Source organism: Phaenicophaeus curvirostris, chromosome Z (assembly GCF_032191515.1).
Source record: "Phaenicophaeus curvirostris isolate KB17595 chromosome Z, BPBGC_Pcur_1.0, whole genome shotgun sequence".
In the NCBI taxonomy this organism is placed as follows: domain Eukaryota; kingdom Metazoa; phylum Chordata; class Aves; order Cuculiformes; family Cuculidae; genus Phaenicophaeus; species Phaenicophaeus curvirostris.
The window spans coordinates 33989593-34001325 of record NC_091431.1 but is presented as its reverse complement, the minus strand read 5'-3'; the positions used below and the strand labels follow the sequence as shown (position 1 = coordinate 34001325).

The 11733-nt window shown below is 40.1% G+C and overlaps 1 protein-coding gene across 1 annotated transcript; it reads left to right on the top strand.

Annotated features, from left to right (window-relative positions):
• Positions 1-497: 497 nt before the first annotated feature.
• LOC138733324 (macrophage immunometabolism regulator) lies at positions 498-9456 on the top strand. Its single transcript, XM_069880423.1, has 2 exons — positions 498-583; positions 8567-9456. The coding sequence occupies exon 2, from the start codon at positions 8588-8590 to the stop codon at positions 9209-9211; it is 624 nt and encodes a 207-aa protein (XP_069736524.1). The 5' UTR covers positions 498-583; positions 8567-8587; the 3' UTR covers positions 9212-9456.
• Positions 9457-11733: the final 2277 nt, after the last annotated feature.

The following is an 11733-nucleotide window of genomic DNA, read 5'->3' as shown; positions in this document are numbered from 1 at the left end:
TTGGATGGGTCCTTGGGCAGCCTGGTCTGGTTGGACGTGTCCCTGCTCAAGGCAGGGGGGTTGGAATTTGATAATCTTTAAGATCCCTTCTAACCCAAACCATTCAATGATTCTGTGATTCTCGATAAGAATAGACGGTGTCTCAGTGAAGAGAAAGTCACCAACAGGTGGTTACTTGATCACTTCTTGTAGTTTTGTACACACTGAAAACATAAGTGAGAATAAAATTTATTAAGCCAGAGAGCCTCATAAACGGGTGGATGACACGAGGCCCAACACTGCAGAGACGCCTCTGCAGGCAGACGTTCCAGTTCTCACGACCCGGCCACCCCGACGCCTCCCGCCTCCTGCAGCGTTGCGCCCCCCACGCCCGGCGACAGCGGGGCCCCACGCCACTGCCCGCGACCGCACCCCGGGGCCGGCGGGCATCGCCCCGCCCCCGCCGCTCCCGGCCACGCCCCCCGCCGCTCTCCGGCCTCCGCCCAGCGCGGTGCGTGAGGCGGTGCGCGCCGCTGGCGGTGCGCGCCGCTGCTGGCGTCGCGCCGCTCCTTCCGCGTCGGACTTGACCGCTCTCGGAGCGCAGGTAGGGATGGGGGTGGCGCCTCAGCCTCTGCGGCCTCGGACCCCGCCCGCTTCTCGCAGAGCGGCGGCCGTGGACGTGGGTGGGGGTTGGGGAGGGCGAGCGCGGCGGAGGGGAGCGACCGTTCCGCGGCGGGGCGGTAGCCGTTGCGCGCGGCCTGAGCTCTCGGCGCTTCCTCCCTGCGGCGCCGCGGCCGCTCCCGGCCTGCTCCGCGCGTCGCCCGCGTTCCCCGCCGCAGGAGCTGCCTCCAGCTGTGCCGCGCGGTCCCCGCAGTGCTCGACGAGGGCCGGTGGGCAGCCGCGGGAGCCGCTGCGGCGTCTGCGAGAACGGAACGGGGTTGGTCCCGGGGCTCGCGTGCCGAAGGAAGCCTGGGCGGTAGTCGCGTGGGCCCTGGACCCTACGGCGAGGTTGCTCGAGCGTGCCAGCCGCCAGCAGCGGCCTAAACGGTGGAAGCCGGAGTTCGCCCGTTAGCGCCTGGGCCTGCTCACAGCCGTCTCTTGAGCTGTAACTTAGGACCACCAGTTGCTCAATACCTTTCTAAATACCCTTAGACGGGTGTTAAAACTGAATATGACCTCGCTCTCAAGTCTGTAGCAAACAAAGTGCGCTAGCGCCTACCTTTTTATGCGCAACTCTGCATTTCTCTGTAACAAATTTTGCTTCGTAAAAGGTAAACAGAGGTTCAAAGTTCTGTTTAAATGTCGATTACTCATGGTACTCATTGACTGCATTTGTGCATTCTGACGTGCACTGAAGAGTTGTTAGAGAGTATGAAGCTTGCTAAGCTGCTCTGCATATTAAGATATTAAAGGAGTGTTTCTGAGCAGTTAGTAGCCTCTTTTGAATGGCATACCGATATGTAGGAAAAGAGTCTCAGATCTTAATTTATAAGTTATTTATATGATATTTTAGATAGGATTGTTAGCTAGCATAATGTATATGTACCTATTATAAAGAAAACAGCAAATGGTATGCATTAGCAAACACTTTCTGTGAACATATCTTTGCTTGCTCTCTACTCTCTAGAGTGGTGCAGTACATGGATACATACATATATGCTTGTATAGCTCCGTGTGTGGAAATGAATTGTTGGCAGAAGCCTTCAGTTGCACAGATCTCATTAGGAACAGTGGAGAAGGTCTTTGATAGGGAGAAGGATTGCTGCTTGTAACAGCAATTGGTTGATTTCTGATGTATCTTGACCTGAATACATTAGGAGCCCTTGAATCCATGAGGAATGTAGTGAGAACTAGAAAACCCATGTTTTGGATTTTTGTTTTGCCACAAGGAGTAGAGGAGTGCGACATTGATTCTTCTTCCTAGTTTTTCCAGTTGTCTCCTTTACTGGAAGCTTCTCCTCCCACCCCTGCTGTTGGTGGTTTCTGAGTTATATTCTCTCTTATGTGAAGTGCTTATTATTTTTTTTTATTTATTTTTTCAGTTTATTTTTTTCCCATTAATGAAGAGTGCATGTAAAAATAATGAACAAGGAGGACGGTGATTCTCACAGTGACTTTGCAATGGAGGGAAGTGAGGCAATGGCAGTCTGATCACTGAAATTAAGTTCTTGCCTTACAGTACTAAAACTGTAGAACTGCTTTCCTTATAATCTCTTCTTAGCCATCATGCTTGCATAATCAGATGCAAAGGCAGGATATTATGGTGAAGTCAGATGAAATGAGTATTCAAGGTCAACAGAAAGTTCGCACTAGTTGCCATACGAATTTACTGTACCTACATGTGCTGTTGGGCTCTTACAAATTTTTATTCCATATTTGCCTTACATTTAAACATTTATTTTTAAGTAGTGTTTAGGTATGGGAAGGAGCATTTGAGAAGGAGGCACAACACAACTTGCAGATTGCATCACATTAAGACAAAGAATTAGTCATTTAAAGTGCTTTGGTTAAAAAACAAACAAACAATCCCCCCCAAATTGCATTGATTAAACATATTTTTCCTGATATGTTTGAGTAGGTCTTATTTTTAACTAGTATCTTTCTTTGAATAGCTGTTCGTATGTAAAGGCTCAATATAATCTTGGTTTTCTTTCGTCTGGTAGTTTCAGAATAATATCTGCAGAGTTGTATTTTCAGACCTGCCAACATTGTATGCTACCAAAAGTGCATTCCTTATGTGACACAAAAGCAATGGAGACCCTTATTCCCATTAACATTTTGGTTTTTGAAGACAAAAATCAGTATTTATTCGGCGAAATCCATAATACTTAAAAAAAATTTCTCCTTCCTCCCCCCGCTTTTTTCTATATTAGTTTTAAAAGGCAATTTAAATTCTGTTGGCAAGTTAGATTGTAGTATGTTTACAATAGTAAACAACTATCTTTATGCTGGCTAGGAGCATCAACTTACTGGTGGAGGTGATTCCATCGAGCAAGGAAGTCATGGTGTTTATTTAAAGGACTCTTAAATAAAAGTTACCCTCTCTTAAAACCTGCCATGTAATGTTGCTTGGTGAAGAGATGATAGAGGTTAAATGGTCTTCTTTCACACTGTTCCTTCTTACTTTCACTGCTTACGATGTCTGCTTATACAGAATTCCTTAGCCTGGACCAACTCTTGAAATTCCGTCAGTCTCTGTTCTGTGCAAACTGTATGCTCTGTCATGCTGATTTGATCTGCTGGCTGTCCCATCTACAGGATGAGCCAGTTACTGGAGTTGCCAGCTGTAGTTCTTCTGTAATTAATTTAAGATAATTTTCATTTTTTAAAAGGTAGGGTTTTTTGTTTTCTGTTTAAAGCTGCATTAATAATGAGAATTAACGAAGTAGTTAAATAGTTCTTACTTCTTGCAGTAGTAACCTATTATTAGAATATTATACAATTTTTTTTTGCAGAATGTTTAATAATTACTTGTTCTGTATAAACCAAGTGGTATTTATTGTCAAGTATACTGGATTGCTTAAAGGCCTAATAGCAGGAGCCTGCCCATACTCTCTGACTATTCTGTAGATACCATTTTTACTAGTTGTTTTGTGGACTGTTGTTTTGTATCATGATCTAAAGTTATTGCATTGGCTCTGTTAGTTCAGTAATACCCATTAATCTGTTTTCTTAAGTCCTGCAGGGTCGTAATATATGCTTTATGCACAATTTCATTTTCTTGCATTTAATTCTGAGAAAAAATCTGTACTCAACTTTCTTCTTATTCTATCTGAATGTTGTCTCATATGGTGCAACAATGTAATGTTACATCTGTTCATGTTTTCTTTAGTTTAATTTGGAATTTCTGCTAAGAAACAGTAAGAGCTGGCGAAGAATGTGCATAGTTTATAGATACCTGTCATGAGCTTGTTCTCTGTGGTTTTGTTTTTTTTTTTTACTTCTCTTTCCTATCTCCATAAACATGGTATCAGTCTGTGAAATAGAACACAATAATTGTAGGGGGACCTTAGACATCCGTCTAAGTCCTTTCATAGAATCATAGAATAACCAGGTTGGGAGAGACCCACCGGATCATCGAGTCCAACCATTCCTATCAAACACTAAACCATGCCCCTTAGCAACTCGTCCACCTGTGCCTTAAACACCTCCAGGGAAGGTGACTCAACCACCTCCCTGGGCAGCCTGTTCCAGTGCCCAATGACCCTTTCTGTGAAAATTTTTTTCCTAATGTCCAGCCTAAATCTCCCCTGGCAGAGCTTGAGGCCATTCCCTCTTGTCCTGTCACTTTGGAGAGGAGGCCAGCACCCTCCTCTCTACAACCTCCTTTCAGGTGGTTATAGAGAGCAGTGAGGTCTCCCCTCAGCCTCCTCTTCTCCAAGCTAAACAACCCCAGCTCTCTCAGCTGCTCCTGGTAAGACTTGTTCTCCAGCCCCTTCACCAGCTTTGTTGCTCTTCTCTGGACTTGCTCCAGAGCCTCAACATCCTTCTTGTGGTGAGGGGTCCAGAACTGAACACAGGATTCCAGGTGCGGTCTCACCAGTGCCGAGCACAGAGGGAGAATTACCTCCCTGGACCTGCTGGTCATGCCGTTTCTGATACAAGCCAAGATGCCATTGGCCTTCTTGGCCACCTGGGCACCCTGCTGGCTCATGTTCAGTCGGCTGTCAACCAACACCCCCAGGTCCCTCTCCTGCAGGCAGCTTTCTAGACAGACTTCTCCTAGTCTGTAGCACTGCATAGGGTTGTTGTGCCCCAAGTGCAGGACCTGGCATTTGGCCTTGTTAAACCTCATGCCATTGGACTCAGCCCAGCCTCCAGTCCAGTGGAACTTCCCCAGTCTTCCAGGACTGTTGGAAGATGATGGAAAGGGGTTTGGCCAGCACATCCGCCAGCTCCTTCAATACCCTTGGATGAATCCCATCTGGCCCTATAGACTTGTGGATGTCTAGTCAGGCTAGCAAGTCTCTAACCACCTCCTCTTGGATCATGGGAGCCTCATTTTGCTCCTCTAGCTCCTGGGTTTGTACACAGAGGGAACAACTTTCTTTACAATTAAAGACTGAGGCAAAGAAGGCATTAAGTACCTCAGCCTTTTCCTCATCCCCTGTCACTGTTGTTCCTTCTGCGTCCAGTAGGGACTGTATGGTCTCCCTAGTCCTCCTTTTATTATTTATATATTTATAGAAGGATTTTTTGTTATCTTTTACAGACTTTGCCAATCTAGTTGAGCCTTAGCCCTTCTGATTTTTTCTCTGCACGATCTCACTTCCCTTCTGTAGTCCACCCAAGAGGCCTGTCCCCTCTTCCAGAGCCCATAAACATTTCTCTTCTTCTTGATATCACTCAAGATCTCTCTGTTCAACCAAGCTGGTTTTCTCCCCTGCCGGCTTTTTTTCCGGAACATGGGGATGGCTTTCTCCTGAGCTGCTAGGATTTTCTTTTTGAAGAGCTCCCAGCCCTCATGGGCTCCCTTGCCCTTAAGTACTGTCTCCCATGAGAAGAGTTCAAAGTCTGCCCTCTGGAATTTTAATGCTACTGTCCTACTAACCACCCTCTTCATTTCAGCTCAGGATAACAAGCATGGCTAAAACCAAACAGTATGTGCAGCAGTATCACCAGCTTGCACTGAAAGAACCTACAAGCTGCATACATCTCAAAGTCCATAGCCTGTCTGCTCCAGCCCTAGAAAAAGGAATGTGGCATCTTTGTAGATTTCACTTATTTTAATTGCAGAGTGAAAAGAATTATTTCCTGAGAACTTGCTCAGCAAGTAAAGAATTCCATCAGCATATTTCAGTGACAGAGAAAAAAGATGAGATTTCCAAGAGCGCATACTGTATGTGTGTGAATTTTTCTTTTCAGACTGCAAGAGGAAAGATGTAGACTTTATTCTTCCCCTTAACAAACAGAGACAATTGAAATAATAAGAAATGTGTGCTGGCTTCACATGTGCTGTGTGACTTGACTGTTTCCTGATATTTGATAGAGAAACATTTATCTTTTATGGGTATTATATTTATTAAGTAATGGCAGCATAGAGAAGGGGAAGTGTCAAAACTGGCTTGATATCTCCAGTTAATATGCTTGACTCTTTAGGGAGTTGGTATCACTGAGTCTGTGGCTGTCTTTCCATGCTTCCAGCTGCTTGTTGTGATTATGATAATTTTATCAATGATATGGATCTTTGTTATTCTTAACAAATGATACTACCTCTTGGCTTGGCATCTAAAAGAAATGAAGAATCTGTTCTTACACAAATAAAATAAAAACAGTAGTTGGATAGTGAGAAATCTAATGCTCATCCTAAAAAAAGGCATCTTCTCAAACCATTTCATATTCTAGTTGAGAAGATAAGTAACAATGGGAATACCAATTTACAGAGAACCAGTTCTTTTGCTGACAACAGGTTATTGTGGTGGTTTCAAAATGATATGGAGTTTTTACAAAGCATAAGGGTCTTGGGGAAAGCCCCTCTTCACCTTTATTTTCTTTAAATATCAAATAATTAAATTTGATATAGTTTGAGTCACATTTCTCTCCTCAGAAAGGCTGTGACTAATATAGGTTTCAGAAAAAAAAATAACAAGTGAACAGGGAAAAAACCCAGGCAAAAGATGGCATTTGACACAGTAAGAGACATGAGGGGTCATTCCAACAACAAATGATTTACAGTGTTTACATTATTATGGTGTCATCTTAGACCTTAGTGTGTCATACAAGTCTTTTTCATTTGTCCCGTGCTAATCTTTGAGTGGTACCTCATGACACCTTCATGACGGATTCAATAATCAGAAAACCTTTGTATTTGCAAAATGTATAGGTTCTTTTCACCCTTAAACTACTCTGAGCGTGTGAATTTATTCTTAGAGGTAATACTGTACTTTATAGTGGTTAACCTACTATTTTTATTCATTATTCTTTTTCTTTGCTTTAGGTGGTTTTCTCAATATTTAACTGTATTAAGCGACATTATATGCAGATCCTGCTTTATATTATAAAGAAAATTTTTAAAATCTTGTAATATCTTAATGAAGTGAATTGTATTTTGGAAGCACTTCTGGTGTGTATAGGTCAAGTGAATCCTCTTGGTAACTGTGATTTTCAGTTATTACCCATGCTTCTTAAATTTGTGAAGCAGGAGCAAAGAAAAGCATATGCCATCTTGTTCCTCTTCTCCTTGTTTTGATTCTATAGTAAATCTTTAATAAATTGTCTTGAATTGACACCACTACATTGTCATTCTATTTGAGAAGCAAGAAGATAAGGCAGCTGTCATCTGAAGGAATAATCTTTTTAAGCAGAAGTACTGGTTTTTTGCAGTATTAATTATTAATTAATTAATTAATACTGAAAATTACTGATGAGCTTACACCACTACATAGCAATGACTAGTAGTAGTCATCTAATGCCTTATAACCATGGAAATGGCCTAAAAATGCAGTCTAAAAGTTTTAAATACATATTTGCAGATAATAGTGTCTGCATTCACAGGTACTGTGAATCTCATATTATTTTCCTTTACAGAAGTCTGTTAAATAATGATTCTCTATATTTTTGGGTTTTTTTTTTACCAGATAAGGAGACGTATGGCTGCTTGAATAACTCCATTAAAAGTCTTGGGAAAGAACAGTGGAACATATACACGCATAGTTTTGGACCTCTGCCTGTGGAGCTGCCCAGTGATTTTTGTGATTTTTGTTCAGCTTGTGCAGCACTCACTTGCTGAGCATTTTTGATCTTCCTGTTTGATGCAAATGTTGAAAAACTGTTGACTGGTCAATATTTAGTTCTTCTGCAAGCTGTCATCTTTTCATTTGGGTCCAGTTCAATAATGGTGCTCATTTAGTTGTCATCTGTTGCAGAAGGACACCCACAGTCCTCCTCATCTTCAAGGCTCTTCTCTTATGAAATTTTTGGGACTGATATTGAACTGTACATTTATTGATGGTCCCCCGGGCCAAATGCTTTGTTGATATTGCTAGCAGTTTCTGTTGCTTTACATCCCTTTTTGAACTCATACAACAAAATCGCTTGAAATTGCTTTGTTTTCAAATTTTATTGACAGCACAATATAAAAAAAAAGGTGAAAAAAAATTTTTAGCATATGGTCTATTACATGACCAGTTAAATAAAAGTTCAATTGAAAATAAGTGTCACCCTTTCCAAGGACAAGTATAGCAACTGGTTTTGTACGGACCCAATAGATGATGTCAGAGGCTAGGGGGTGTAAGGAATCAAATGGATTGAAAATGAATCAAAAGGATGGAAAAAATGTCGGAAAAGATGCTTCTCTTTTGTGTATAATACTACTCAAGAATGTTTTTAATGTTTAAGAATATCAAGTGTATATTTATGGTATCTTTTATTGAAAAAAAATCCCCAAAACCCAAGATAATTTTAGAAGGTAGATATTGGTGATAATTACTTATGCAACAATATCCTGCAGAGCATAAGACAAGGCTGAACAGAGGAAGTACTGGTCATGATTTCTGGGTGATACAAACTCTCATTTTTGCAATCCTATCTCAGCTTCTCATCTTGCATAAAAGGCTCTACTTCTTATCAAGCTCTGTTTTGTTTCTAGGAGGATAGCATTGTGTTTAAAATGGAAGTTGACATAAATGGAGAATCCAGAACTACTCTGTCCACTCTCCCTGTGGCTCTTGCAGAGGTGACCACTGCGAGTAGGATGGAAGCAGAGAAGCCCCGGTGTTCTAGTACCCCCTGCTCACCAATGCGACGGACAGTTGCAGGATATCAAATCCTTCACATGGATTCTAATTACCTGGTTGGCTTCACAACTGGAGAGGAGCTGCTAAAATTAGCCCAGAAGTGTTCAGGGAGTGAAGAGAATAAAGGGGAAGCTGGGATGAATTTGCGCTCCAAACAGCTTGATTCAGGACTTAAACGTTCCTCCCGTTTGTACAAAACTAGAAGTAGGTACTATCAGCCATATGAGATCCCGACAGTAAATGGAAGGAGGAGGAGACGAATGCCAAGCTCAGGGGATAAATGCACTAAGGCTTTACCTTGTGAACCTTACAAAGCACTTCACAGTCCCCTGCCTCTCTGCGTTTTAAAAGGTAAAAGGGCTCACTCAAAATCCCTGGACTACCTCAATTTAGACAAAATGAGCATTAAGGAACCTGCTGACACAGAAGTGCTACAATACCAGCTCCAACATCTTACTCTTAGAGGAGACCGTATGTTTGCAAGAAATAACACATGAGCTGTCATCTTGAATTTAGAACCAATTTCTGATAATTTCTCTGTTGCTGTGAAAATCCACTGCTGTACTGTGTACATGGCTGTCTAAATTGCAGGTGGTTGTATATAAATGTTATCAGAATGTAATTTGTTTGAATAGAATCTTGGCAATGAAATGTGTTACAGATACTCGAAGGGAGAAATCTTTCCTGAGCAAGCAGCTTATGATGCAAATTTGACTGCAACTAGTGGATGTTTCTTTGAATGCCTTTTAACAAAAAATAAAAAAACAACAACAAACAAAGCTTTTGATTTTTAGTTTCGGGATACTTTTTTGTACAGTTAGATCTGGTATTTACAGTAATTTAACACTGAAAAATTGGTAATGTCTGCTTGCTCGATGGTAGTTTTGGCTTGATACTAAAGAATCCTCTTGGATAAATATTAAAGTTTAAGAGATTTTTTTTGTTTTTAATTTTTGTTCCTATGTTCTATAGTAAAATGTATGGTATTTCTTTTTATGTCATGGAGAGGAAAGTGAGCTTGGCTAAATTGGATCACTTGCTGTTTAAACAGTCCAGTTCAAACATTTTCAGATTGTGCTTACACTGCTGATGAAGGTGAAATTTACTCATAAGACAAACCTTTGCTACTTGAATCCTATTAAATTATTTTTTGGTTTCTGCGTAGAAATAATTGCTTTGTCACGTTTGTTTTATAAAACTTGTTTAGGATAGCATTTGTGCTATAAAACCCAAATCTTTTGGGCAGTGAAGATTATTTTTTTTTGTTAGTGAGATTTATTTTTCACATTTTCTTGATACATAAGGATTCCCTTCAAATTGCAATAGATATGTTGGAATGTCTGCATTGGTGTGTCGATAATGTTTTTGATTTTAATTTATGATTTCTGTATAATATATAGTAATAGAAGTTGTCAATTTCAGCATTGCTTTGGAAATTCAGTTGATTTGTAGCACTGAACACTTGAGATCTGGAAGGCTGGATTTTTTTGGTGGACTGTAAGTGAAATATTTCTGTATTGGCATTGAAAACATGATCCTGGGTTATTCAACAGAGTTGATTGAGTATACTGCCTTGTTTTGTTACTTAAGAATTTTTTTTATCCAAACATGACATCAAATGCACTTTTCACAGCTGTATTCCTAGATGTATTTGAAACATTTTAGTAAATTATGTTTAAAAGTGAAAAACAGTTTTCAGACTTACTTTTAGGTGCGATCTTTTACTGAAGCAGTTCTGATACTTATTGTTAGCTGATGACCTCTGCAGAAGAATTTAGAAATAAGATCACATTGTTTTGAAACGTAAATTATTTGATCAGTTGTTTCTGGTAGTATTAAGATTTTGGCTTTATAAGTCAGAATTAATAAAAAGCACTAGTTAGTGCATGCGCTGTGGAAAATGAAGAGTTCTCATTTTGTCACTTACTCCACAGATAAATGAAAGCAGCCCAGTAGTCTGTATTTTGCTGGTTTGGTTGTCTTTTTTTATGTTTGTTAGATTACTTGCAAGAAACTGATGTGTATTTTTAAGACTTAACCACACCTCTGTAAATTTAATGTGTTGAACACTGATCTTGAAGGTAAAATCTTCCTATATAGTCTTTAGTTTGAAAAACAGAATATCATCAGATGCCAAAGAGATGGGAGTGTTATTTAAGGAATGAACACCACTGTTTATTGAAATGCTCTGTGAAACTATTTCTGGCAGTGAAATAAAAAGGGTAGTATAAACACCTATTGTTGTGGGGTCTTTTGCTGTGTAAGAGAATGAGGACGTTTTAAAATAGAACTTTAGACCAAGGATCATTTAAAAACAACTTTAAAGCAGAGATCTTGGACTTCTGTGACATAGATGCATAGGTTTGTTTCTTTGTTTTAGTTAACAGGCCATGCAATTATTAATGTTTTATGCGTGTTTCTAATATCATCCTGTGCTATAATTGTATTGTGGAGTTTCTGGTTTTTTTCTCTAAATTAAGCAAAATCTTGGCAAAAATGAAGGCTTTCAACCTTTTCTTATTTTTGTTGCCTGTGTCTTCCACTAAACTAATCTATTAAAATCAAAGATGAAATAGTTCTTTAGACTACTAAAATGAAATCGAATATGATCTTTCAGAATGAGTTCTCACAGTTTTTGTAATAAAATAAAATTTATAAAAAACCTCAAAAAAATGTTTCCTTGTTGGCTTTAGGTATCTTCCAGAGGATTAAAAGAGTGATGGTAGAAATAATACAGTGTAGTAACACAAATCTTCCACTTAACAGATCATTAACACCAAGGCAGATCTGGAATGAAGTACAAGTGTGTGATCTGGGATATTGAGCAGATCTTAAATTCAGGCACACTGTTAGCTTTTTTAAAAAAAATATACCAAACAAGGGGTGGCATGAAATCCATTCTTTATTTCAGTGTTTTCTTTCTTCATTTCAGGCATAAACTTGTAACTACTCTCATCATGCTGTGTTATGGTTTGTATTTACAGCTGTACACAGTACCTAACTGACCTCGTGGTTTCTT